Source organism: Cyrtonyx montezumae, unplaced genomic scaffold (genome assembly GCF_038088225.1).
Source record: "Cyrtonyx montezumae isolate F1298 unplaced genomic scaffold, pur_monq_1.0 scaffold_8, whole genome shotgun sequence".
Taxonomy (NCBI): Eukaryota; Metazoa; Chordata; class Aves; order Galliformes; family Odontophoridae; genus Cyrtonyx; species Cyrtonyx montezumae.
In genome coordinates this window covers 103,779,486-103,803,425 of record NW_027072089.1, presented here as the reverse complement: position 1 = coordinate 103,803,425, position 23,940 = coordinate 103,779,486, and the positions used below count along the sequence as shown (strand labels likewise).

General features: G+C 39.0%; 1 protein-coding gene across 3 annotated transcripts; it reads right to left on the bottom strand.

The window, feature by feature from the left end:
- Nucleotides 1-996: 996 nt before the first annotated feature.
- TCAIM (T cell activation inhibitor, mitochondrial) lies at nucleotides 997-23,940 on the bottom strand. 3 transcript variants are annotated; one of them, XM_065753207.1, is made up of 12 exons: nucleotides 23,863-23,940; nucleotides 21,945-22,017; nucleotides 15,590-15,725; nucleotides 14,961-15,114; nucleotides 13,523-13,769; nucleotides 12,187-12,309; nucleotides 9,844-9,941; nucleotides 7,908-7,999; nucleotides 5,904-6,136; nucleotides 5,171-5,302; nucleotides 2,053-2,315; nucleotides 997-1,382 (listed from the first exon to the last, which is right to left on the bottom strand). In XM_065753207.1, the coding sequence occupies exons 2-11, from the start codon at nucleotides 21,971-21,973 to the stop codon at nucleotides 2,090-2,092; spliced, it is 1,470 nt and encodes a 489-aa protein (XP_065609279.1). In that variant the 5' UTR covers nucleotides 21,974-22,017; nucleotides 23,863-23,940; the 3' UTR covers nucleotides 997-1,382; nucleotides 2,053-2,089. The 3 variants fall into 3 exon arrangements, with proteins under 3 accessions (XP_065609279.1, XP_065609277.1, XP_065609278.1); XM_065753205.1 differs by having other exon boundaries at nucleotides 997-2,315; XM_065753206.1 differs by lacking the exon at nucleotides 23,863-23,940 and adding an exon at nucleotides 22,248-22,581 and having other exon boundaries at nucleotides 997-2,315.

Genomic DNA, 23,940 nt, shown 5'->3' with positions numbered 1-23,940 from the left:
TTAAAGTTTCAAATCTCCATCCCCACTCTGCCATTATCTATATCTGAATATATAGATCTATATCTAAATATCTACAACATGCACATTAAATCTAATCATTTGTTTTTTTTTTCTCCACAGTTTTTCCAAATGTATTTCAAGAATGTTTTGAAGACAGTATGTTTGTAAAGCTAACTCAACCATTCTGCAGTAAAACTGACCTACAGAAAATGTACCGTAAAATAAGTCGTATAAGATTGAAATCTTACAGTGCTGAACAGACTACAGGCAACCTCAATTTTGCTGCTGCTCAGCTTCTGAGAAGTTTCCAGAGATTTCAGCATGCATCTCCCTTCCCTGGATGGGATGGCAGTAGAACTGGAAATCTTTGACTTCTTGCACAAACCACAAGAGTCCAGGTGTAAACATCCAAAGGCTGACAACCTTCTCTTCTGAGGGTTGACACATTTTGCTGGAAGATCTAACTTCCCCACTAGAAGAACGGTGACTCATCAGATCTTCTCCAGATTGGAAGTGTCTAGTGGCAATTATTCCCATTACTCACACAGTTCAGCTCCATTCCATTCACTCTTGCCTGCCCCAGCCAGGTCGGGGTCCTCACAAGACCATTATACTTGCTGAAAGATCCCACACAGACAGCCTACTTTCCAAGAGCTATTGCAGAGAGTGTTGCTGGGCTACAATTGATGGGACTGGCCCGTTTGCTTAGTACAACTGGGACATGGCATTATTGTCAACGCTAGATGGAATGAGGGGGAGTAACATGCAACACAAACTGCTTAGTCAGAAGAAACTATCAGTTTATCTTTAGAATCTATCAGCAAGAACTACTGATAATTTGATTAAAGGCCCAACATCATCTCTGCTTCTGCCTCTGCACTTTATTAAGAGGGAAGCTTGACATCATAGTGGTTTCTTTTAAGATTGACAACAAAGTAACTTAAAACTGAACCTTTTAATAGGGAAAAAAAAACCCCACAAAAAAACCAACAACAGAGAACCCCAACAACTGCCTTCCCCTCAGTACAGATGCAAATACAAGGCAGGTCAACATCAGACAAATCCTTTTTATTTTTATTTTTTTGCCAGTTGTTACAGGTGAATTAAAATCCAGAACCATTAAGCTGTTAGTTCCTCCCAAAGGATATTTTTCAAAGTAGTAGCCCACATACAAAATACATCTTAGCATATATTAAAATGAAGTGTTTCATATTTCATTTTATTCAAAGAATAAAGTACCAGTACAGATACACATTTGCTCTACAGAGCCTTACTGCAAGTTCCTTGCTCTCACTGAGAAGTACTTACTCTTGCAGACAATCCCACTCAGACCAGTGCTTCTTTTCCTTAGATGATCCATTAAACTACTCAGGCAGTAAGTGCTGTGAATGGGATTTGCAATCTGTTAGTAGTATATGTGAAGAGGATGGTCTGAATTTATGAAGCAAATGCTGGAAAACAACAGAATGACACCTCCTTTACAGAAAAAGCAGACAGCACAACTGGCATATGTTGAAATTCTAAGGCAACAATATTGGACCAGCATATGAAACTGTACTGCAGTACAAGCTGACGTATTGTTTTCTTCTGCAGAGCAGTAGTACTCTGATTTTTTTTAATTTAAATGAATTGAGAGGTAGCAATATGGAATGCCAATATTACCTCCAGATAACTTACATATTCAGTTTCTGCACTGAAACAAACCCTTTATGACTATATGTAGTGTCTTGTTTGAGTAGTATACTCCATGTTCAAGGATGTTTATCTAGAAATAATTATGCATATTAAAAATACACGTGCACATTTCTGCAGACTTGCAATGTAACACTTTTTCACTGGTAACTATAAAAATGCAGTTTCACACTGCTACCGTACACCAGGAATCCCACAGTAGTACAGAGAATGTAGACATCTTACCTCGTACTGGTAATACTGTGCATTGTGCAAACTGTCCAACCCCTTCTGAGCAGCAGTTAGAAGAAAATTTGAGGATATCAAAATACAGATTTAAATAATTTACTCTTAAAAACACTCATATTTATAGCCTCTTACAGAAAATAAACAATTCATCTGATTATCAGATATGTCCTCAGCTTTTCCAGTTCCAAGGTATACACAGGTCTCCATCCTGCAGCACAGAGTAGAAATGTGAAATGCAAAGGTGCATGCCCTGTAGGTATGGTAAGGATTCTTCCAGCAGTCGCTTACAGCAATCTATCATCTGTGTGCTGCTGACACTGGGCTCCTTATACAGCCGATCCAAAGACAGCTTCTCAGCAGAAGTATCCATCAGCTCTTTTTCTGTAAGCATCATCCTGGCAAACAAAGACAGCATACGGGGACAACATCAGAACTTCTACCAATATTAAACTTAAAAAAACTCTTAACTAAGACCAGTGATCTCTGCATGTCTCAAAACACAACAGATGACAGGTACAGTCATCTGATTTACATTTAATGTGTTAACAACTTACTAACTGTAGGAAGCATACAGAATACTGAAATAATAGTCTACAGATTTTTTTTTTCATCTTCCTCAGAAAAATAGCAGTAAGACCACATGACAAATTCAGGCTTCTCAGAAATAAAGTTAATCCGCAGAACCAAGAGTCTCTGAAACCGTGGATCCCAGGATCTGGATACAGTGCAGGTTCAGCAAAACTGGAGCTCGGGCACTGTGCCACATTAACATAGCTACCCCTCTTCTAGAGTGAGCTGGTGATCAGAGCAGCACACTGCTACAGACTGAGTTGAGTTTACAGGCTCCCACATCTCCTGCCTGGCTCCGAGCTGGACCAGACCTGGAAACGCAGAGGGACTGGAGCGCAGTGCTGCTCTTGGGTCAGCTTGGATCAGCTAGGTCTGATACTATCAGCAGCACTGGAGATGAGATGACTCTGTACTTATTCAGTGAGGCTCCAGATTCCAGATCTGGTGCTATCTCTGATGCAATAAGTACTACTGTGAGAGGAGGCCAAAACTAGGCATGGTCATAGCTACTACTTGACTTGCACTAAATGTCTGCTGAAGGGGATCAACACCACTTCATCTGAGGTGAGTGCAGGATCTCCTTGCGTTTTATGGCACTACATGTTCTCTGGCACCTGTGAGCCAAGCCTTCCTCTTCTGAGAAGCCTCAAGCTCCCTTAGGGATATCAAGTTAGCTGCACACAGTGAGAAATGCAGGTTTATTTTTAGTTGCTTCCACAAGGATGCTTACACCTCAACAAAACACAACATAAAACAGGTATTGCACAAAAAGTAAAGAAGTAGATGCATATTAAATCCTGTGTTACTAGACAACTCACATTATTCACGTAGGTAACACAACACTCTAGAACAGTAGCATCCAAACTCTACAGCACATCAAACCATATGGAAATCCAGCTACACTATGCTGTTTACTGCACGTAAAACATGCATCTGCATGCACAAAGAATATCCAGTGCATCTCAAAACACTCTCTTGGATACCCTTTAACAACTACGGGAGGTGAAGGAGAATCAGAAGTACAGAATGAATTCTGTTAAAGGAAGGATTAGATGGAATTTTCAGACTCAATAAGATGATAATAACACAGAAATGTGACATATCCACACACACACAAAAGAAAAGGTGATAAATACAGAATAACTGTTTTATATTACCCACAGAAAAAGAGTGACAAAAAAAAAGCATCACCCTGCAGGTCTATAAAACAAAGAATATCTCATTCCTCCTTCAACGTGCATGGCAAGTGTAATCCAACTGTACAGTTTGCTGCCACAGGATACATTGGAGCCACAGAGTGTGAGCTGGCTCAAAAAAACAGACAATTAAGAGGGGAAAAAATATCTAGAGAACGCTCCTAACACGAGACAGTGCTTCCAGCTTCAAGTATTTACTCAAGTACAGACTGTCATAAAACAGAGAAGAGTACAGAGTAAAAAGAACACCGTAATTTTGCCCCATTCATACAGCCTTTCTATGAGCTAACAGATGATGGGGTTTCAAGAGAGCTCTGATATGGCCAAGTTTTGGGGGAGCGTGCCACCAGATGCAAACGCATACACTTCCTACAACACCCCTCTCAACCTCCACAGGCACACATTTCCATCTGTCAAACACAGGCAGCTGGATAGAGAACTACTCAGCAGTAATCATTTATATGGCAAAAATAACCAACCTTCAGAGCTGTGCCTGGGTAATAGAAAACCTCCAGTAAGCCTCCATGCTTTACCACCTCCCAGACGAATCTTCCCAAGGCACTGAATCTTAACAGAGCTAAAACCATAAAGCCTTCAGTGGAGGCTCATGCCTAAAATAGCTTTTAGAGAACATGCTGAGGCCAAGCATTATGGATTTGCTCATGACGAAGTGTGATGCTTCAACAATTCATTAAAGACTTCCTGAAGCAGAAAAATAAACTTGCACTACCAAGTTGTGAAAGGACAGTACCACCCAGTTACACATGACAATGTTTTCTTCAAAATAAAATCAGTATCTCCACTTCATGCTCTTAATCCTCAAAGGCACATACAACATATAGGGTCAGCAACAGAAGTACAGGGGTGATGGATAACATTTGTTCCATGACACATAAATAATTCACTGTAGCCATCTCTCTTCTCACTATCATCTGTGAAAAAGTACCAAGGAGGTATTTTTTCCATCATCCTACCCCTAGTTTTTCTCTCCCCCTCATTATGCACTAACTGATCTTTTCCTCAACTGAGTAACAACTAGAAATTCACTAGTCAGACTTAGCTGTTTTTACTGTCTTCTTGTAATTGTGGAAATAAGTAGTAGAAGTTTGTCAATTTTCTTATTCAATAGCAAGGACTCTTCCAATGGGGAAGGAGGGAAAGGGTGGAAAAGAGGGGGAAAAAAGGGGAAAGCCTCTACTTTTGGGACATCATAAAATAAAAAAAAAACAAAACACATAGGCAAAAATTGTCTTTCAGAGTAAAGGACACACTATTTCTACAGTCATTTCCTAACTATCCGTGTCCACAGCATTCTTCAATTTTTAACTTAGTAAAGCTGTCACGTAAAGTTTTGCTTTACAAAAAGAAGTTGCTTTTCCACCAGAAGAGCAAAAATGCTACCCTCAAAGTTCTAAGCACTGCTACAAGTAAGAAATATGATGTGCAAAGATTTTCACAAAATGTGATGAGATATAAACACTTACTCTTCCCTTCTTTTCAGATTCTCTCTTGCTTCCTGTGCTTTGGCAATAATAAACCATCGAAGGGTTGCTGGGTCACAGACTGTTGGGATGGTAAAGTGCCCAAATTCATGTAAGCTTGGTGTGTATCTATCACTGCAATGAAACATGATGGAAATGAAAAACACAGGTTTGTTTTTTTTCCATGTAACTGTTTGCATGAATTACTTACAAAATTGCTTCTGAATATAAGATTATCAACAGATCATCAGAATAGCAGGTACAAAAATAATTAAGTTTTGTTTATGAGAATACATAAGCATCATAAGCCTATCAATTACATTTCATAAGCAACTCAGTCAACAATATTAAGTATATATAGTCAGCATCTTTATATATAAGCATGATTTGCCAGCACAAAGCCTTCGACTTAACCCATCACAGCAATGTAAGAAAAACTCCAACTTTGACTCCAAGCTGAATTAAATGTGCACAATTTCCTTCAGCCTCAATCTTTCCCTAACCCATGTAAAGACACACAAAACCTTTAGAAATAAGAAGAGTGACACAATGAAAACCTGAAATTAATTTTAGTTACTATGATTAATTTTAACATTTCTATTAATTTTAATATTAAATCAACTATATTAATATTAATTTTATCATTATTAGTTTTCTTCTTAGTGAAAGCAATGATCAGTGTAATAAAAAAAAGTAAAAGCTCTAGATGAAAGAAATCCTTCCTGCAAATACTCACCTTTCTAGAATCATCTGCAAGCCTCTCAGACTCTGTGGATGAAAAGGCAGTCTACTGTCGAGTAATTTGTTATAGAAAGAATTCAGAGTGTCATAGTACTCTTCCAGAGTCAAGAGGGGTTGCAGCTCTTCTACATATATTACTTGTATGCCTCCCAGAAGCTGGCTTATCCGATCTTCCAAGAACAGCAGCCTTTCCTGAAGTTTATAATAATTTGGCAATCTCTCAAAAATCTGTGTGGACACACACACACACAAACAATTTTTATTTAAGCATACAGCTCAATGTTAAGAAATGAAAAAAAAAGCCAAGAGGAGACACTGAACAGTGCAAAAAAACCCACAAAAAACATAGGAAACAACCACCACAGAATATATATAAAAAGAGAAATATTGCACGTATACATTTTGGGGTGAGATATAATAGAAAATGTTCGTAAGTATTTTCAGTATTTACACTATAAATGCACTACTAGGACATGTCAAGATCAATGGATATCCTCTATCCCTACATACACTGAATTAACAGTCCCAGATCTAAAGCAAATTATAATCGAAAGCCTATGTAAAATGTGTATCTACCATACACTGTAAACAAGAGTGTTTTTGTCATCCTAATTTATAAATCAGTTCTCAAAAAAGCAGAGAGCCCGTGTCACTGGGACTCGTTCTTTCCAAGGACTTGGCCAATAATGTAGTTTACCTGGAGTCTGGAGGAAAGAACCAGACATCTAATCTACAGAGCTCCACCAGAAAAAATTTAGATGTAATCAGACTTGTGAATCAAGATGTAGAAGGTAGGTGACACAGAGAAGGCTGTAAGAAGAAAGTCTGTCATAGTCACTACCTACTATCTACTCAGTTATTAGCATAACACAGGTTTTCATTCAAAAAATACTTCTGCTGGGACAATTAAGTGATTTCAGAATAATCTCTTTATAAATATGAGAGAGAATAGTAGAATACAAGCAGCCTTTGGCAAATTAGAAAGAGGAAACATTTATCTCTTGAAGGAATGGAGTGGCTTTTTTTTTTCCCCCAGTATTAATTAGGAAAATATTATTCCATTGACTATCAGCACAAATCTCAGAGTAGAAAGCTTTGCATTAAATTCTAGTTTCTCACTTTATTAAGTTGATAAGCCATTCCATATTAACAAAACATGGTTTATCATCTCCCTCAGTGAAACATACAGGCAAAAATCCAAATCAGCACCAGAGAAAGCTCTGGTTTTGAGTGCTCAGTTTTCACATTATGACTGACTGCAACTCAGAAATAAAATCTTCTTACATTCTAGTTGGATGAAATTTCCAACTACGAAATTCCTCTGATTATCTCCTTTACACAGAAATATTTTGTGATAGAACTACTGCCAGCATTTTAATAATCAAGATTCAGGAACATTTCCTGACAGTGACATGCATTCACACATAATGCTTTATTATATAGAACGCCAGAAAGTTCACTGAATCTGAACTTTACACCAGCAACAATGGAATCTACTACATTCACTGAAGATAAATTTCTGCAACACCTATATCATCTGCCTAAAATAACAAACTGAAGAGATGGAGCTGGTTAGCAGCCGCTGACGGAATAGATCTCTTCACAATTCCATTTAAGTCCCATTTACATCAACAATCAGAACAGCATTCCTAAATTCTTCACGCAAGAGCTCTTTATAGATGAAGAAATATTCTGTCAGTACTTACTGCACTTATTACTTATAGATTGGAACAATGCATAACTTACTAGTGTTATTTATATCTAATCAGATGAGACTGGTTGGTTAGTAGAAGCAGCAGCAAAGGTCTGACAAAGATTGCTGTTAGTCAGAATACATCACAGGATTAAATTTAGGATGCGACGTGCAAGGTTACGCTAAACACAGCGGTCATGTTTTTTTCCTTTACATTACTCATCAGTAATCAGCAACAATATTGTGGTTACAGCTTAAAAAAGGATGTCATAACAACAGACAATACCACCTGCTCTGAAACCTTACTTTGGTCCAGTGATGGTGAACATCCATGGTCCCCAGCATTACGTGGCCTGCCGCACTCATACCTGAGCGGTCTGTAAAAACCACTGTACGTCCTAAAGATCAAAGAAAGCTCCTTACTAATTTTCATTATCATAATCACTCACACAATTCTGTGAGATTTAAGCATGTGTCACAAGCAACACTTTTCCTTAGCATGAACAAACTGAATAGGTGCTTTCCTTACTCTCAAAATCCAAAAAAGTGATTCTTGAAAACTCCAGTTCAACAATTTTCCATATAAACCTTAACCAGCTTTTGCCTTCTCCCTGTTTAAACAGATTCAATAGGCAGGTTCAAAGTCTATGTATACTTTAAGTACAAATGCTCTTAAGATTTCTTCAGGGAAATAGTGCAGGCAACTATTTATCAAAATAAGCTTCCAAAAAAAGTCTTCAGGGTAAGATATTGATCTACAAGGCAAGGTTTAATATGAAGATTTGGAATGTAGCAAGCACCAAAATCAGAGTGTAAAAAAATAAAACAAATAAAAACACTTCATTACTATAAAACCAATAGATGACAACTTGTAAGCTATGCAGCATAAACATTAAATATCTGTAACTGCCTAAAATCCTTAAATGAAATGCTGCAGGTCAATCAAGCCAGGATTCTTGAGACCAAAAGCGCAGGTATAGCCTTTGTGAAAAAACAAAATGGAAAACAGTAAAAAAAAAAAAAAAAAAAAAAAAGGGAGGGGGTATAATTGCACCTTTGATGTTATGCTCTCCAAGAACTACAAAGCTGAAACTGGAATAATTAATTAGGAATCTCTCAGATGGAAAAAAATAAAGAAAAAATTGAATATAATGGCTTTCAATTGTGAGATCAGTTATTATTCTTCAAGTATTCAGATGGCAGACAATTATGTTAAAAAAGTATCTGCATGAGAAATAAGGCTTCTCTTGAACCCATCTCTCTATCAAAGCATACTGATATTTGAGCCTGCTCTCAGTAATTGCATATCCAAAATCCTTAAGAAAGTGCAACACTGACTACAAGACATCTAGTCCATCCTCTTACTCCAAGGCAAGATCAACTTTACCTGTATAGTTACTGACAAGTATTTATTCAGTATATTAGTCTTAAAAAATAGAGATTATAATAGGCTCCCAGGACCTCTCCAGTACTTTACATCCTTAGCATGCATAGGCAAAAAAAAACCCCTAACAAACTTGAAATCTGACACAGTTTAAATGTATTGTTTATCATCCTACTCACGTCGCCTTTTCACAAAGGATTAAGTGAACCCTCAAATGAAAGCCACACAAAACTAAGAATCTGGAGACAGGCATAAAATGTTACACATACAGCAAAGAGCTACTGGAGCAGGTCAAACAGCTGTTCTGCAGGCACGGTATGTCAGGTTTACACAACATTTTAGTTCTTCCTGAGACTTCAATGTAAGTATTTTATGGAACACATACGATAAGAGAAGATAATATGATTTTAAAGGGATTCTAGTAAGTCTTCCTTACACTGACTCTTCAGAGACCTACTAACATTTTTGTCTTGCATCTGCAAGTGACAGGAATTACAGGAGTAACAAACTCTTGTTAAGCACTGCACCCTTTCAAAGACACAGGCTGGATTTTTGTTTTTACTACTTTGTCTGGTGACTTCACCTCACTCAGTGTGCATTTATTGAGATATAAAATAAAAGCTGAGTGTAGTGAACAGAATGAAAGGAACAGTCACTTCAAAAAAAACCCACAAAAACAGACAGTAGCTTACAGTGTAAATTCTTACCAGCTTTTCAGTAAGCCTGACAAGTATTACTGCACTTACCAAAAGCATTCATGAAAACCAGTAGAGTTTCTTTGCCACAGAAGACTCAAGCTAACCAACCTTCGAATCAATACTATATTAGGATAATATGAAACAAGAACTGGAAGCATACCTTTCACATTCTTTAATACTTCAGGTCTCTGCTGGACTAAGCGACCTAGACTGTGCAGCTGGCTACAGCGATGAGCAATACCCCAGCTTCTCTGCCACCTAAATAAAAATATCATTGAGAGCATTTCATTCTCAACATTAAAAAAAACTAAAGGAAACAAAAAGCAACAGACAGGTTGAGATACAGAGAAGAGGCTTACAACTCATAAACTAACATTTCTTTGACATTAATAAAAGCTGGCTGTGTCATATGCTATTTGAAGAGATAAAAGCCTAAATGCAATTGAACAATCTCTCCCAAAGTAACCAGTAACAACATGGGATAAAACCAAACAAACAAAACAGAGTAAACTTGTCTTAGAAAAATAAAAATAAAAGCTGGTGAACATAATAGAACTTGAAAATTAAACCTCTTGCCCAATAAGAAGGGAGTTAGTAAGTAAATAGCAACAGACAACACAGTATTTGGTCCAGTCATGTGGCATGCAGTTTTTGTTTACATGATTGTCACGGTGTTATCTGTGACAGTGACCCAAGGGAAACCGAGAAGGGAGAGAGGAGAGAAAACAGTGGGAAGAGATGAGTCTACAAAAACAACGGCACGATCTGAGAAGGAACAGTAACTTTACTAAATCTAATAAAATTGAACAATTGAGAGAGATAAAATTTCCAAACCAAAAGCCGTGAGATGACGTTAAGGTGGAACTGCAGGGGAAGCACACGTGCATGGCAGCCCCGAGGAACGCGCCCAGGCAGAGCACCGCCTGGCATCCGGTGCGGAGCTCTGCCCCTCTGCTGCTCCCACAGCATTAACTCTTTCACTGCTGCATGATGCTCTGATGTGGAATACCGGCATCAAAACCACAAAACCACAACAACGATGTGTAACATTTGTCTAGAGGAGCAAATACTGTGTATAAGGAAGTTGCCCCTTTTTTTTTTTTGAATGAGTCTTAGGTAAAAAAAAAACGATTCTAGTGTAAGTTGCTATTTTATTTACCTTTAAATCATATTTTACAGTGGAGACATTTTTGTTTCTATAATAATACCCTTGTTAAACCATACAGTAGCCAGGTTTTACATTGGGGACTTTAATAAATGTAATTTTGACATCCATCACAGACAAAACAAAGCTATTGATTACATTCCCATATTGCACTTGGTCTGGCTGGAATTGACTTAATTTTCTTCATAGCAGCCCTGTGTTTGGGTTGGGTTTTTTTTTTTTTTTTTAACTGCTGACAGCACATTCATGTTTTGTCTGTAGTGCTGACACAGCACTGAGGTTCTCCCACTTTCTTCCACTCTGCCCCCATCAGCAAGTATGCTGAGGGAGGGCAGGACTTTTGGAGAGGACAGAGCCAGGAGAGCCGATCCCAAATGACCAAAGGGATATTCCAAGACCATATCATGTTGTGCTCAGTAATAAAAGCTCAGGAAAAGCAGGAGGAGACAGAGACATTAGTAGTTAGTGTTTGTCATCTGAACGAACCATTATGAATGTTGAGGTCATGCTTAGTGAATTAATTCCTTATTTTGCTTTGCTTGCACACACAGCTTTGCTTCGTTCCACCTGTAAAACTTTCATAGTTAGCCACAGGATCTCGCTTTTGCTCTTCCAGTTGTCTTCCTCCAATCCCACTGGTGGTGTACAAGCAAGGGGCTGCTTTGCATGCTTAGTTACTGGGTTTGATCAGACCACTACATCTCATTTAGAGAAATCCACGGCTAGCAAAAAATGCCTCTTTGGGATGAAGCATTTGGTACTACACCATAGTACTTAAAATGCAGTTCAATCTATTATATCATTCTAATAACTACCTACTGCTACCTAGGAATACAATTTTTACTTTTGGTAGCACTAGAGAGGGGTATAAAAAGGTGGTTTATAGATTATATCTTCTCTTCGGTCATCCTAAACACATCCATGGAATAAAGCTAACAGTCTCATTCTTCATTTTTCAAATCTCTAAACATCAGCGTCAGACTGGAGGATCACAAGTAGTAGCCTTCCGTTAATATAGTTATTTTTCAGGTTCCTGGTACTGAATTCATTTCTAAGTGATGGAAGGTTAATACAACTTCTGGAAGGTTAATAATCCCTCAAAAAGAACAGTGAACCTACGTAATGAGTTACAAACACAAGCTTTTTTTGAGTAGATTGTACCAGGAAACTTTCATCCCACTAGAAATCTTCTGGGCAAATCTTACACAGTGCAATAACATTATTATAAATGAGATACAGCTGTTTTGTTGAAATAAGCCCTCAGAGCTCATGGCATGACATTACACACTTACTTGCTTTGACTACCTTCATGCAGATACAATGGATATAATTTATTACCTGATATCTGAGAGCTGGAGTTGATGAGAGAGTTCAAATTTTAAACGTTCTAGCTCTTTTCTAAGTGGCAAACTCTTCTTCAGCTTTACAACTGCACTTGCTTCATTATCATCCAGCCAGGATCTAAAAAAACAAACAAAAAAGAGGAAAAAAAGTAGAATGCTGTATTTCTCTCATGCAAACAGTACATTTAACTGAAATAAAACAGTAGCATTAAAAATTTGAGTTATAAGAAAAAAAGTTTTTTTCTAGTAGAGGACAGAAGCTGAAACAGCTAAACACCTCCCCTTAAAATATTAAGGAGAGAAAATTCTGCTTTTTGTCCTGGGGCCAAGGCAGTCAAATTAAACTGGAAGACTGATAATGTTACAATCATTAGATTTTGAGAGTTGTGAAAGGCAGAGAGCAGCAGATTAGTGCTATTTACTTAGGGAAGCAGCTTCAGAACTTAGTGCTTTAATGAAAGAAATTTCCAATCATATATCTTAAATAAATAACCAACCAAACCAACCCCAAAATGATCCTCATAGACCGTCAAATAAAGGAGGTGGTACTAAAGGGCCCAGTTACACAACTCTCACAGAGCTGGGATGAACACAGATCACACAGGTCAAAGTTTTACCATTCTTTTACCAGCAATCATGACGACCAAAATGGGACTCGCTGAGCACTCCTAAGGCTTTAAATAAACAAACCATTCTGTTTGTAGAAGAAAGTTACTCTTTAGCCTTTGTTCATAGCATGAGCTTATTTTCACACTCTCATTTTTATAAACAAATACTTTCATCCTTATACAGTATTCTAAGGGGAAGAAAAATACAAACTTGAACAAAAAAGACCTAGTGCCAAATGGCTGGGTATTAAAACAGGACTGTTAATACATAACTGCTTGCATCATTTCTTGTAAATGTGTAAAAATGACTTAAAAACATTGCCTACTCGGTAAATCTTCATTAACTGTTTTATAGTAGCATAAGCACAGCAGTTTTCCTTGTGCAATGCTATGGGGGTGATGGATATTTTCTGCTCTGAAGATGCTATTACAATGCTATATTTATTTCAAATTGAGACAGCATTCTTAGTTTGCCCCCAGATATCAGCAGACACAGTTTATAAACAACTAACTTCTAAATCATTTAATGTAAGTTCAGTATTTATAATTGCTTTAATTTGAGGTTGGTACCCCCAAATACCACATTAGAAACACAATGCAACATCTGGCAACTTAAAACTTAAAACATTCTAACCTTAATTTTCATGTATTACCTCCTTCTGTTTTTTTTTTTTTTTTTTTTTGTAAAATAATAATACACACTCGAATAAAAGCCTTACATACGTTAAAGTTGTTTCCATTCTTTGGGCTTGGTCTAGCTCTTCCTCAGGATCCCTGAATCCAGTAAACGAATAGTAAGTCTTATCCCATTTGATAGGTCTGTTCAACGTGCTTTTTGCTTCCTTATGGGGCTGAGAGTTCACACTCAAACTCTGAATATGCTCCGTAGATAAACTGCAGGAGTTGAGAATATCTAATACTGTGCTCAGGAGATCTCGTGTGTGTAAAGTAAAACTGACTGCTCGAAACCCTAAAAAATACAATCAGCATTACTTAATTAACATTATTTTAAATGCTTTCACATTTCTCTCACACAAGAACTAAAGCAAAGGTACACATAAGTAGAAATTAGTATCACAACGTTTTTTCAATATTCAAAATTGAAAGCATTTGAACTTTTACAATTATATGTTCCCAAAACCACAAACATTTTTAAGCAACTGAATGACTGGATAAATTGGAAACCTAGCCATAGATGCAGCAAAACCCAGGAAAAAGTTTTGCCTTAGCAGTGGCAGTCCAACACAGAATTTGTACTATTACTGATCATCAATCTGCATAGAATTTACTGTGGAAACGCAGAACTATAACAGCTCTTCACAGTCTATGAAGAAAAGCTTCAGAACAGAACGTCACACTTGCACACTGGATAAATCTAAGGTCCAGTAGTTAAGTGTTTGGACTAACTGTCCCATTAGATAGCAAGCCAGTACTGGAGCAGAAGGTAGAAGAAGCTTTTAAACTGTTCAATTGCTACTTTAAGTAGACTAAACATACTGCTACTATTTTCTTGAATACATGTATTCAAGTATGATTTTGCTTTCTTTTACTACAGTCTCTCACAATTAGCTCATGTTTTTTTGACCAGCAGGATACAGAACATGAAACGCCTCAGTTAGATAAGGCATATCGATCCTTCAGAGACAAATATGGAGAACAAAATTAATCAAGACCTATATTTGAAACGCGGCAATACCATCTGTAGTCTCAGTCTCAAATCTAGGAGTTCACATGGCAACTTCAAACTTCAGTTATTAATGCAGAGCTTCTGCTTTAGGAATAAATTCTTGCTGATTCTATTAGCACCCTGATCCTGAGTACTACACATTGTCTTTAACAAAAACAAGGACCCTGCTGTTGTTCCAGCTAAACACAAAGAGCAGTAGTAAAAGCACAGCAACTATAATTGACAACTATGTTTTTCACTTCATCATACTGTCACTTGACCTCAATCTCAAATTCTCATTCTTTCAATGCATTTTAAAGCTCAAATTGTTTAATTACTTGAGCTAGTCTTAGCTGGTTTCATCTAATATACATTTTCATGGTTTGACAGGATTTTATTCAGTTGAAAAGTCATTGTGACTACACACAGTTAAGGAACGGTCTTTCTTAAAGAACTTTAATACAGGAAGATAAAATCTGCATGATATAAAAGCACCTGAAGTACCGAAGGATTCTTGAACATTAGAAGAGTTTGGTTCTCTTTCTCTTACATAAAAAGTAAGCTGAGTTGGCTTAAAGGAGTGAAATCCAGGTTTCTGTAGATTCTCCAAGTAGCCATTCAACCTCTTCAGAGAGTTTTCATTTACTGCCTGTTAAAAAATAAATAAATAAAAGAATGACAAACGTGGCCAGTTTCAATCTCACATGTAGAATCTGTTTTTACCATCTACCAGCTGCTCTTACTGAATAGTCACATAGTTCATATTTTCATACCTTGCGTGAATTCACTGCCTGATGTACATACTTGTACATTCCTGTATAAACTTTATTTTTAAGGCTCTTAAGCTTAAAAATTGATTTCAAATATCATGTACAGCCTTTCAAGCAGTATGCATTACAAATTAGGCTGGAAGAATTTCATACTTTCTTCACAAATAAACAGAAATATAACTCATAACATTCATTTTTAACAAGGATAGATGCCTTAAAACACAGTGCTCTTTTGCTCTTTGGTAACAGCTATATTCAGTCCTAGTGCTGTCTCCACTCTGGCAGCATGGAAAACAGATCACTCCCATCCTTGACATGTCACATTTAAAAAGAAAGCCCACTGCAAGAATTTACCCTCTCTTTGGGATGCTGGCCAAAGAAATCTGGATGCACAGCAAAGTAGAAAGGTTTGAGAGCATGGATGGCATCAGCTCCTGACAAAGTTCTTGACTGAATAATGCACTGTAGCAATATCTTCTCCAGACATAACCTAACAAAGTAATAAAATGTTTATGTATGATGCAACCAACTAAGCGACAGACAGATATAAATTGCATTAGAATGTGACAGAATGGAGTAAACGTTCTCAGTTGCAAATATAATCATTTAGAAGTGTTGTTAGAAGTCTGAGGGTTGGATTTTTTTTACCCTTGGGACTCACCATGCTGTATTAGTACACAGCAAACCTAATAGGTTCCAGACATAGTGGATGCTAATGGCTGATTAAAGACATTTAAGCGCAGTAACATTTTCCTCTAAAGTAGACTCAAATGCTAATTTCCCAGTCATGTAGTTAGAACGATGAAGATTAGCTTTAGTGGTACTTCTTTGCAGATATTCCTGAAGCTGCTACTAAAGACCAGCCCTTATATACTTCTGAGCCTCCAAGTTAAAGCCACAGACCTCCTTTTTTTATTTTTTTTATTTTTTAAGCTGTGCCTAAGAGTATCAAGTTTTAGTCAGAAATAATCATATTTTGATCAAAAAAGTTCTGCATTTGAAGATCATACGGTCACAACAATTCTGAAACAAATTCAATCTCATTTCCCAAAGATACTCTTTTACAGGCAACTAGTAAAAGATGACAGTATCTATTTGTCCTTTTATCTTCAGAGAAAGAGAAGAAAACAAGGACAAAAAGGAATTTCAGCGGTAGGAAAAGAAAACTGTCCCAAGTAAGAACAGAAGGAAAAATTATATTCTAGAAGTAGAGAAAACACTGAAGATTGAATGTGTTCACACATGCATAATTAAACAATTAAACAAAATTAAATAACAGTTCTTCAAAGAGCATACTTGTGTAATAGAAGACAAAATGAAAGAAAAAAGTTCTGAATTGAGGACCACCACCATTTCCTACTGTGACTCAAAGCTGATCCTAGCAGCACGTGAACTACAGTGTATGTAAAATGGCAGGAACAGGCAAAGTGTAAATATTTAGTAATACTTCTCCCTTATCTGATTTCATAGGCAAACAAATTCAACTGGCCAATCATTCCCTGTGTGATTAACATTCATTTAGTTTGCAACTCAAAATGGTAGGGATCCTGCTCTGTTAAGCAGTATAATACTGTTTCACAGTATTATCCATTCAGACTACAAGCCCCAGTAAGAAAATAAAAGGCAAGAAAGTGACAAAGCTGCTTCCAACGAACACAAAACAATAACTATATAACAGCGTAACAGTGATAGAAAGCAAGACTGTTTTGTACAGACAGCTATTCACTCAGCATCCTACAACAAATAATAACCCTGGACACAGAAATGTGAGACTATTTTCTAATTGACCCTGTTAATTTAAAAAATACTCCCAAAGCCCTAAATCTCTGCTCAGACAACAAGCAGTATCTCTCATACTGGGAAATGTTAAATGGCAACAGTTGAGTTGTCAAGCAGATGCTATGACCCTTACTTTACCTTTCTTCTGTCAACCTTTCCAGCTCTTCAATTAGAAATGTGAAAGCAGTTAAAGCTAATGGTTTCTGCCTCTAAGAGGAAGGCAAATATTTAACTAGCAGGTCTTAAAAGTCAGCTTACAGAAAACAGGAAAAGTTTTTGTAGAAAAGTGGGAAGGAAAACTTTTAATGTAAGAAGACTGATTAAATTTCCAACTCTTTTGACTGAAGACAATTTTTGAGAGTGCAGATTAGATGAAAGATAAAATTGCATCATTTAACACAGGCAAAAATGTCTATTTTTTTTTTTTTTTTTGCTGGTGGCATCTGAGAAAGACTCCAAGACTGATGTCCTGGTATCAGCTAGGAATGAATTAATTTCCTTCCTAATTGCTGGTATAGTTCTGTGTATAGGATATTTCAGTTCCTCATGCTGCCCTGGTCAGGATGGGGTATATGCACAGATAGCTGGGAGGGGACAGAAATGGGATATCCGACCCAAACTTGCCAAATCCCTACCATATTGTGATGTGCTGAACAATAAAACTGCGGGAGCTGGCTCAGGATGGGCTGCTGCTCATACTCACTGGGCATTGGTCAGTGAGTGGTAAGCAACAGCATCACTTGTTCTGTATATTCTTCTACTGTTATTATTTTCTCTTCTGTCCAATTAATTGTCTTTACCTCAACCCACGTTTTCCCTTTTTTCCGATTCTCTACCCCATTTCACAATTGGGGGAGAGAGTAAACAGCTGCATGATGCTGAGCTCACCACCGGGTTAAACCACTTTTGGTGCCCTGTGTGGGGCTTAAGGGTTCAGATAACAGATCTGACAAGAGCCTGTTAAAACAAAATTGTTCTAGGTATTACCATAGTTAAATAGTTGTCGGTTACAATGTTGATCCTTTTACTCCCAATTGTTCCGCTTGCTCTCACAGTTCCATTAGGGAACACCTTAGTTACTGTCCATGCTCTCTCTTGTGCTCTTTACTATCTCACCCTGTTACTACTAGTGTAACACTGACCTATGTTAAAATTACTGGTTGTGAAACTCATGTGGCATTTGTATTCTGCGTAGTCATCATCTTTGTCCTTCGGGAACTACCTCTTGGAGACTGTTAATGATTACACTCTCTACTATGTATTGTGTTTTAACCCAGCAGGCAGCTCAGCACCACACAGCCTTTCACCAAGTGGGATAGGGGACAGAATCAAAGGACAGTTTAATAGGACAGAAAAGGAAAAAAAGAAATCAGAAATGCTTCATTAATCCGGGTGATTCTTATAAAGCATCGAGTAACTGCAATAGTGATGACATAAAGCATTCAATAGCAATTATCTTCACAGAATTCAAATTGTTGGCTATTCTCACCCAACATCAAACCCAAAACCCATCTCAAACCCAACATTCTGAGGTACACAGAAGGATGGGGACATCTGGTGCATCACTCACTACGTGTACCCTGGTCCTCTAGAAAAAGTAATTCCATGGATGGGCTTGCCCTTGCTCAAGGCAGGAATAACCCAGACTGTCTTATCCAGCACGTTTTTCCTGAGTGCCACAGGGACTTTATCCTCTTCTACAATACGTAAGAGTTTTGACTGGGCAAAGCCAGCTCAACTGTCAGATCCTGAGTGTTGACTAACAAGGTGGCTTCTGCTAATGCATGTCCAATGTTTGAGTGCCCCAACACTCACTCCTCTCAGTTTAGTTTTTAAACAAACCATTGTATTATTCGATCTCCCCACAGGCTGGTACACAATAAGGGATGTGACATATCCACTCAGTGCCATGTTCTTTGACCCTGGTGTCTGTGGGGTTGTTTCAGAAATGGGTCTCGTTGGCTGATGTAGTTCCTCTTGGGATGCCAAGCTGCCATGAGACTTTCTTTTCAAGGGCCAGGATAGTGTTTTGGGCAGTGGCACGGGGCACAAGATGTGTTTCCAGCCAACTGAGGGTTGATTTCATCATTGTAAGTATGTGGCACCTGTTGCAGATTTGTGAGAGTGTGACATAACCAACCAGTCAGGCCTTCCCAGGTTTATATTTCAGTCATTGTCCTCCATAACAGAGAAGATTATTTCATTTGGCTTCCTTTATTGGAGTACACATTTCACATTCATGGAAATTCTGTGCTATAGTGTCCATGTTCAAGCCTATTTCTTGATCTCAAGCTCATCTATTAATTGCACCTTTTCCTTGATGGCCTGAGGCCTACGGACCCACTGAGCTAAAAATAATTCACCCTTCTGTTGCCAGTTCAGATCTACTCAGTATGTTTCTCAGTGGCACAACTCAAGGGCACGCTGCGCTATTGACCATTAGGGCCTTATACTCTATGTTATAATGTGAATGAAAAACCTCTTAATTAAGAAAAGAAGTAAGATCAGTGCATCTAACCTGTCTGAGGAACTGCCCACTGGAAGTTGGAGCAGTCATTTTCTTGGAAGAACTCCCTTCTGAGCTTGCTCCTCCTCACAATTCCCATACCTCTGCCTCTAAGGTCAAAGCAGATTTTCCATCCCATTTCTGCATATCCTCTCCATGTTCACGCAGGTAAAATCCCAGAGTAGCACATGGTGTGTACCCATTATAACCTCCCTCTTGAGCAGAGGGATGTTTTTTCTGCACACCATCTCTCCTGCCCTGAAGGACTGTCATGACAGGTGGAAACTGAAGTTGCAGACTAAATGAATTCCATGGACATTTTAGAGGGATGGCCCACAGCCCATGGGAACGATAACTACACGTACAAATCAAAAGGCATGATGTAAATTATATGGAATAAGGGTGGATACTGTCCCGGTATCTGTTTGAACAGAGTTCATTTTCTTCCTAGTAACTGGCATGGTGCTGTGTTTTGGATTTAGGATGATAATAATGACGATAACACACTGATGTTTTAGTTGCTGCTGAGCACTCAAAAACATTTCAGCTTCTCGTACCGTCCTGACAATGAGGAGCCTAAAGATGCACAAGGAGCTGGGAGGGGACAGAAGCAGGACAGCTGGCCCTAACTGGCCACAGGGATATTCCACACTACAGGGTGTCATGCTGAACAATGAAACCAGGGAACTGGCACTTGAGCATCGATCAACAGTGGGTAAGGAATTGCATCCTGCATTATTTGTTTTGCATAATCTTTTCTTACAATTTTCTCTTATTTTTCTGTCCTATTAAATCCTCTGCATCTCAATTCACCACTTCTATGTTTTTCTGCCTCCCAAATTTCTCCACCATCCCACTGGAAGGGAGCAAGCGAAAGGCTGCATGGTGCTGAGCTGCCTGCCAGGTTAAACCACAACAAGTAGCCATCATCACCTTATTCAAAATACCAGGAAAAACTGAAGTAGTAAGGTACTACAGTAATATTATGCTTTTATGGAGTGCAAAAGCTCTTAACAACAAGAAAGTGCCACAGTCACTCAGTGACAAAAAGAAAAGGCTGTATCTGCCCTGGCAGGAAAGGAAGCAGAGCACCCTGGATGAAAAGTCCACTTTGTCATATGCATTACTATTTTGGATCCAGAAATATAAAACCAATTGCCTCACTGAAGAAAAAAGTAGCAGTTCCCTGCATATTTTTCTTTTGCAGAAAGTGGATACTAAGCCTTAAAAAAATTCTTCCCAGCAAAGGGAAAAAAAACCAACCAAACAACAAAAGTAGTAAATCCCATCATTTCTATGTGATGGTAGCTTTTGATTAACAGCCATGTAAGGAACCCACATCCTACTAGGTGCAGCTACTGAGAGGAAGAAAGTCTCTCTCTTCATCTTGCTTGTATGCTATTATTTCCCATATCCATTCCCCAGCAACACTGCACTACACCTTTTAGGAAAAAACTCCAGTGTACCTGGAAAATATTCATCACTTCCATCTGGTATTCTATACAAGAAAAAAATGGTCAAGTATGGACAACTTCATTTTCCTTGTTTTCTATTTAAACAACACTGCCATGCTAGTAGGAAGGCTCAGGATTCTAGCCAAAAGTCTATTTTGAACTTGCTTAAAAGAGAAACGCTCAAAGGCCAAAATTAGTCTGCGTGACAGAAGGATGAATTCACTCACTGAAGGTGAAAGACAAAACTCTCAGGCATCCTCCATGTGAAGTGATAAAATTAATTAAAATGGATGTAGAGAAAGAAAATGCAAGAGAGATGCTTATGGCCTCTTGCAAAAGCAGCAGTAGATTATTCCAATAGCTTCATTCTGATTTAAAGAGCAGAGGAAGTTAAAATCAAGGTCACAACCACTTTGAGGACAGCCGTCTACACCATGAAAGATATGAAACACAATCTCCTCCAGAACACATTGTGCAATCACGCTCTAGGGTAGATCTAATTTACTGATTGAATAATTCCCTTCAGCTTTCTTCTCACTTTTTCTTCACATCTCTCTCAAGTTTAACTCTTTGCTTATAGTCTTGGCACTGAAAAACTTTAATTAAGCTCACTACAACAGATATACTCATATGTTTTTAAACACTGAGCTTTAATAACTCACTAATATATCAGATGCTACATTCGGGTTTCGAATACCATTTTCTCATATAGCAAAGCCATTTTAAAGCCCTTGCTTGTTCTTCAAGTGAGAAGTCAGAAAGGCTCTAGATAAAGCACCTAGCTTTTGGGGATTTTCAACTGTGCACACTCCACCAATAACCTCAAGCTGTACAGATGAAAAAGCCATTGAAATAAGCATTAAGTAAACACAAAACAAAAACCCCAAAAAACTCAGCCAATCAATTTTGCATACACGCAAATCAGGAGCAAGCATAAACATATGCCAATTAAGTCAGTAACATCTCTTACCTTCTCACAACCCTCAAGCAGCAAAACATTTCAGCGACTCAGTGCTCAGGGAAAACTTTCATCCATGCACTCACTTAAAGAAAAAAAAGCCCTGTTTAGTAGCAGACATCAGCATTCTTGCCCATTACTTATCATTGCATGCTCTAAATCCTAGATAGTAACTTCTACAGTCAGACAGGCAATATACAATTGCGAACTCAAGTTTCACATAAAAATGTTTCCTCTTTTCTCTGCAAACAGTTGTTCTTCAATATGAAGATGAGTGTTTAAAGATGTTCCAGGTAGGGAAAATAAAATCCTTACCAACTCTATTGCACGTGGTTCCTACTTCTCCTGTTCTTAAGTTGCCAAGTAGAGAAAAGAAAAAAATGAAGCTTTTCAAGCATTAGCACATCCCAGCTGATGAAATTCCGTGTTATTTTTCAGTCCTCTAAGTCCAAAGCTTTACAACTGAGAGTGTTTCAAAATCTATATGCCAAGTGTTTTATGGGACCACAATACAAAGCCAAAGGGAAGGACTCGTAGAATAGCACCTGGAAACGTTTTGAGAAGTCTGAAAACAAAACAAAGACTTCTGGACTACACATCTGCAAGGAAGCATTTTCAAACAGAAGACAAAGCACTTACATCTCAGACTGTGACCACGCACTGATTAATTGTTAGGAATTATGACCCCCTATTGACAATGTTCCCCCTCCCCCCCCCAAATTTGCAGTGCACATCTGAGAATGCCTTTCTTCACACTTTTCAAAGTGGGGTGCATCCAGACCGTGTGCTATTTTGAAGCACTCCGGAGCAAACCATTACCTGAGAAATGCCATCCCTACTTGCCATATAGCACAATGGTTACTGTAACTACTGTGAGAAATAGTTCAGGCTTTACAAGTGAATCTTACTGACCCAAATACACTTAATTAAGACTATCTTGCCACATATTTCAAGGAGGAGGTAAACACATACTGAGCTAAAACTTGCCCAGTTTATAAATCCCGTCTCCTGATTTCCAGCCAGGATGGCCAGCCACCAACCCTTTCATTCCTAGCGTCCCTAACAACAGCCCTAGTCATAAACTACACTAAGCACATTAACAAGCTCTCTGGAAACAAAAGTTTCCTCTCCCCGTGCTTTTAGCTATGAGGATTTGGTCAGAGGATGGAAAAATACCAGGAGCCTCACTAATGGGTGCTGACACTTTATATAACCAGACAAAAGAATCGTTGTTTCTTGCTTGAAATGAGTGGCTCGGGAATTGCTCCGTTTCTGGCTTTTATGTGGGTTCCACCTTCAACCCCACTCCACGTTCAGCAGCTACCAGAGCACCGTGGTCGTCTTGGCAAAGCCTTTGCCAACCTGGCACTCACAGAATAACAGAACCGTAGGGGTTGGAAGGGACCTCCAGAGATCATGGAGTCCAACCCCCTGCCAAAGCAGCTCCCCAGCCCAGGTTGCACAGGTAGGCGTCCAGGTGGGTCTTGAACGTCTCCAGAGGAGACTCCACCAGCTCTCAGTGCACTACCCCTCTGCCACCGCAGTGGCGGTGGTTCACTCAGGGTGCTTCCCCTTGCCGGATTCCTACGGCAGCGTGAAGAAGACCATACATAAACAAAAGAGATGACCGCATTCGGAAAACAGGTTCCAGCGCTCACCGAGGAAAGCAAGCCACAGCAACCCGACCATCGCTACCGTTCAGGACTCAAAGAGCCGGGCCCAAGGCACCCCGATGTCCAGCCGCAACCGAGCACGGCCGGACGGGCCGGGTCGGCCACGGAGCGCAGTCCCCCCGCGACAGCGCGCCGCTCGCGGCAACGACGGCACCTCCCGCCCGGCGCTCCCGGTACACAGCGCGAGGCGACGTGACGAGCAGAGCAAAGCCGAGTCGCTCAACAGCCCCCACCCCCGAACCCACAGCCCCGCTCACCGCCGCGGCCGGACAGCTCCGCCGCCCTCCTCCCGCCGGGGCTCGGCCCCCATCACCCGGCTCTGCCCACGGCCCCGG

Coding starts and splice junctions, on each gene's coding strand:
- TCAIM (XM_065753205.1), bottom strand. CDS start 21,973: ATGTTTTGCTGCTTGAGGGTTGTGAGAAG. Junction 12,310..13,522: donor AGAATGGAAACAACTTTAAC/GTATGTAAGGCT, acceptor TTGTTTTTTTAG/ATCCTGGCTGGATGATAATG. Junction 5,303..5,903: donor TTGCAGATGATTCTAGAAAG/GTGAGTATTTGC, acceptor GTTTCATTGCAG/TGATAGATACACACCAAGCT.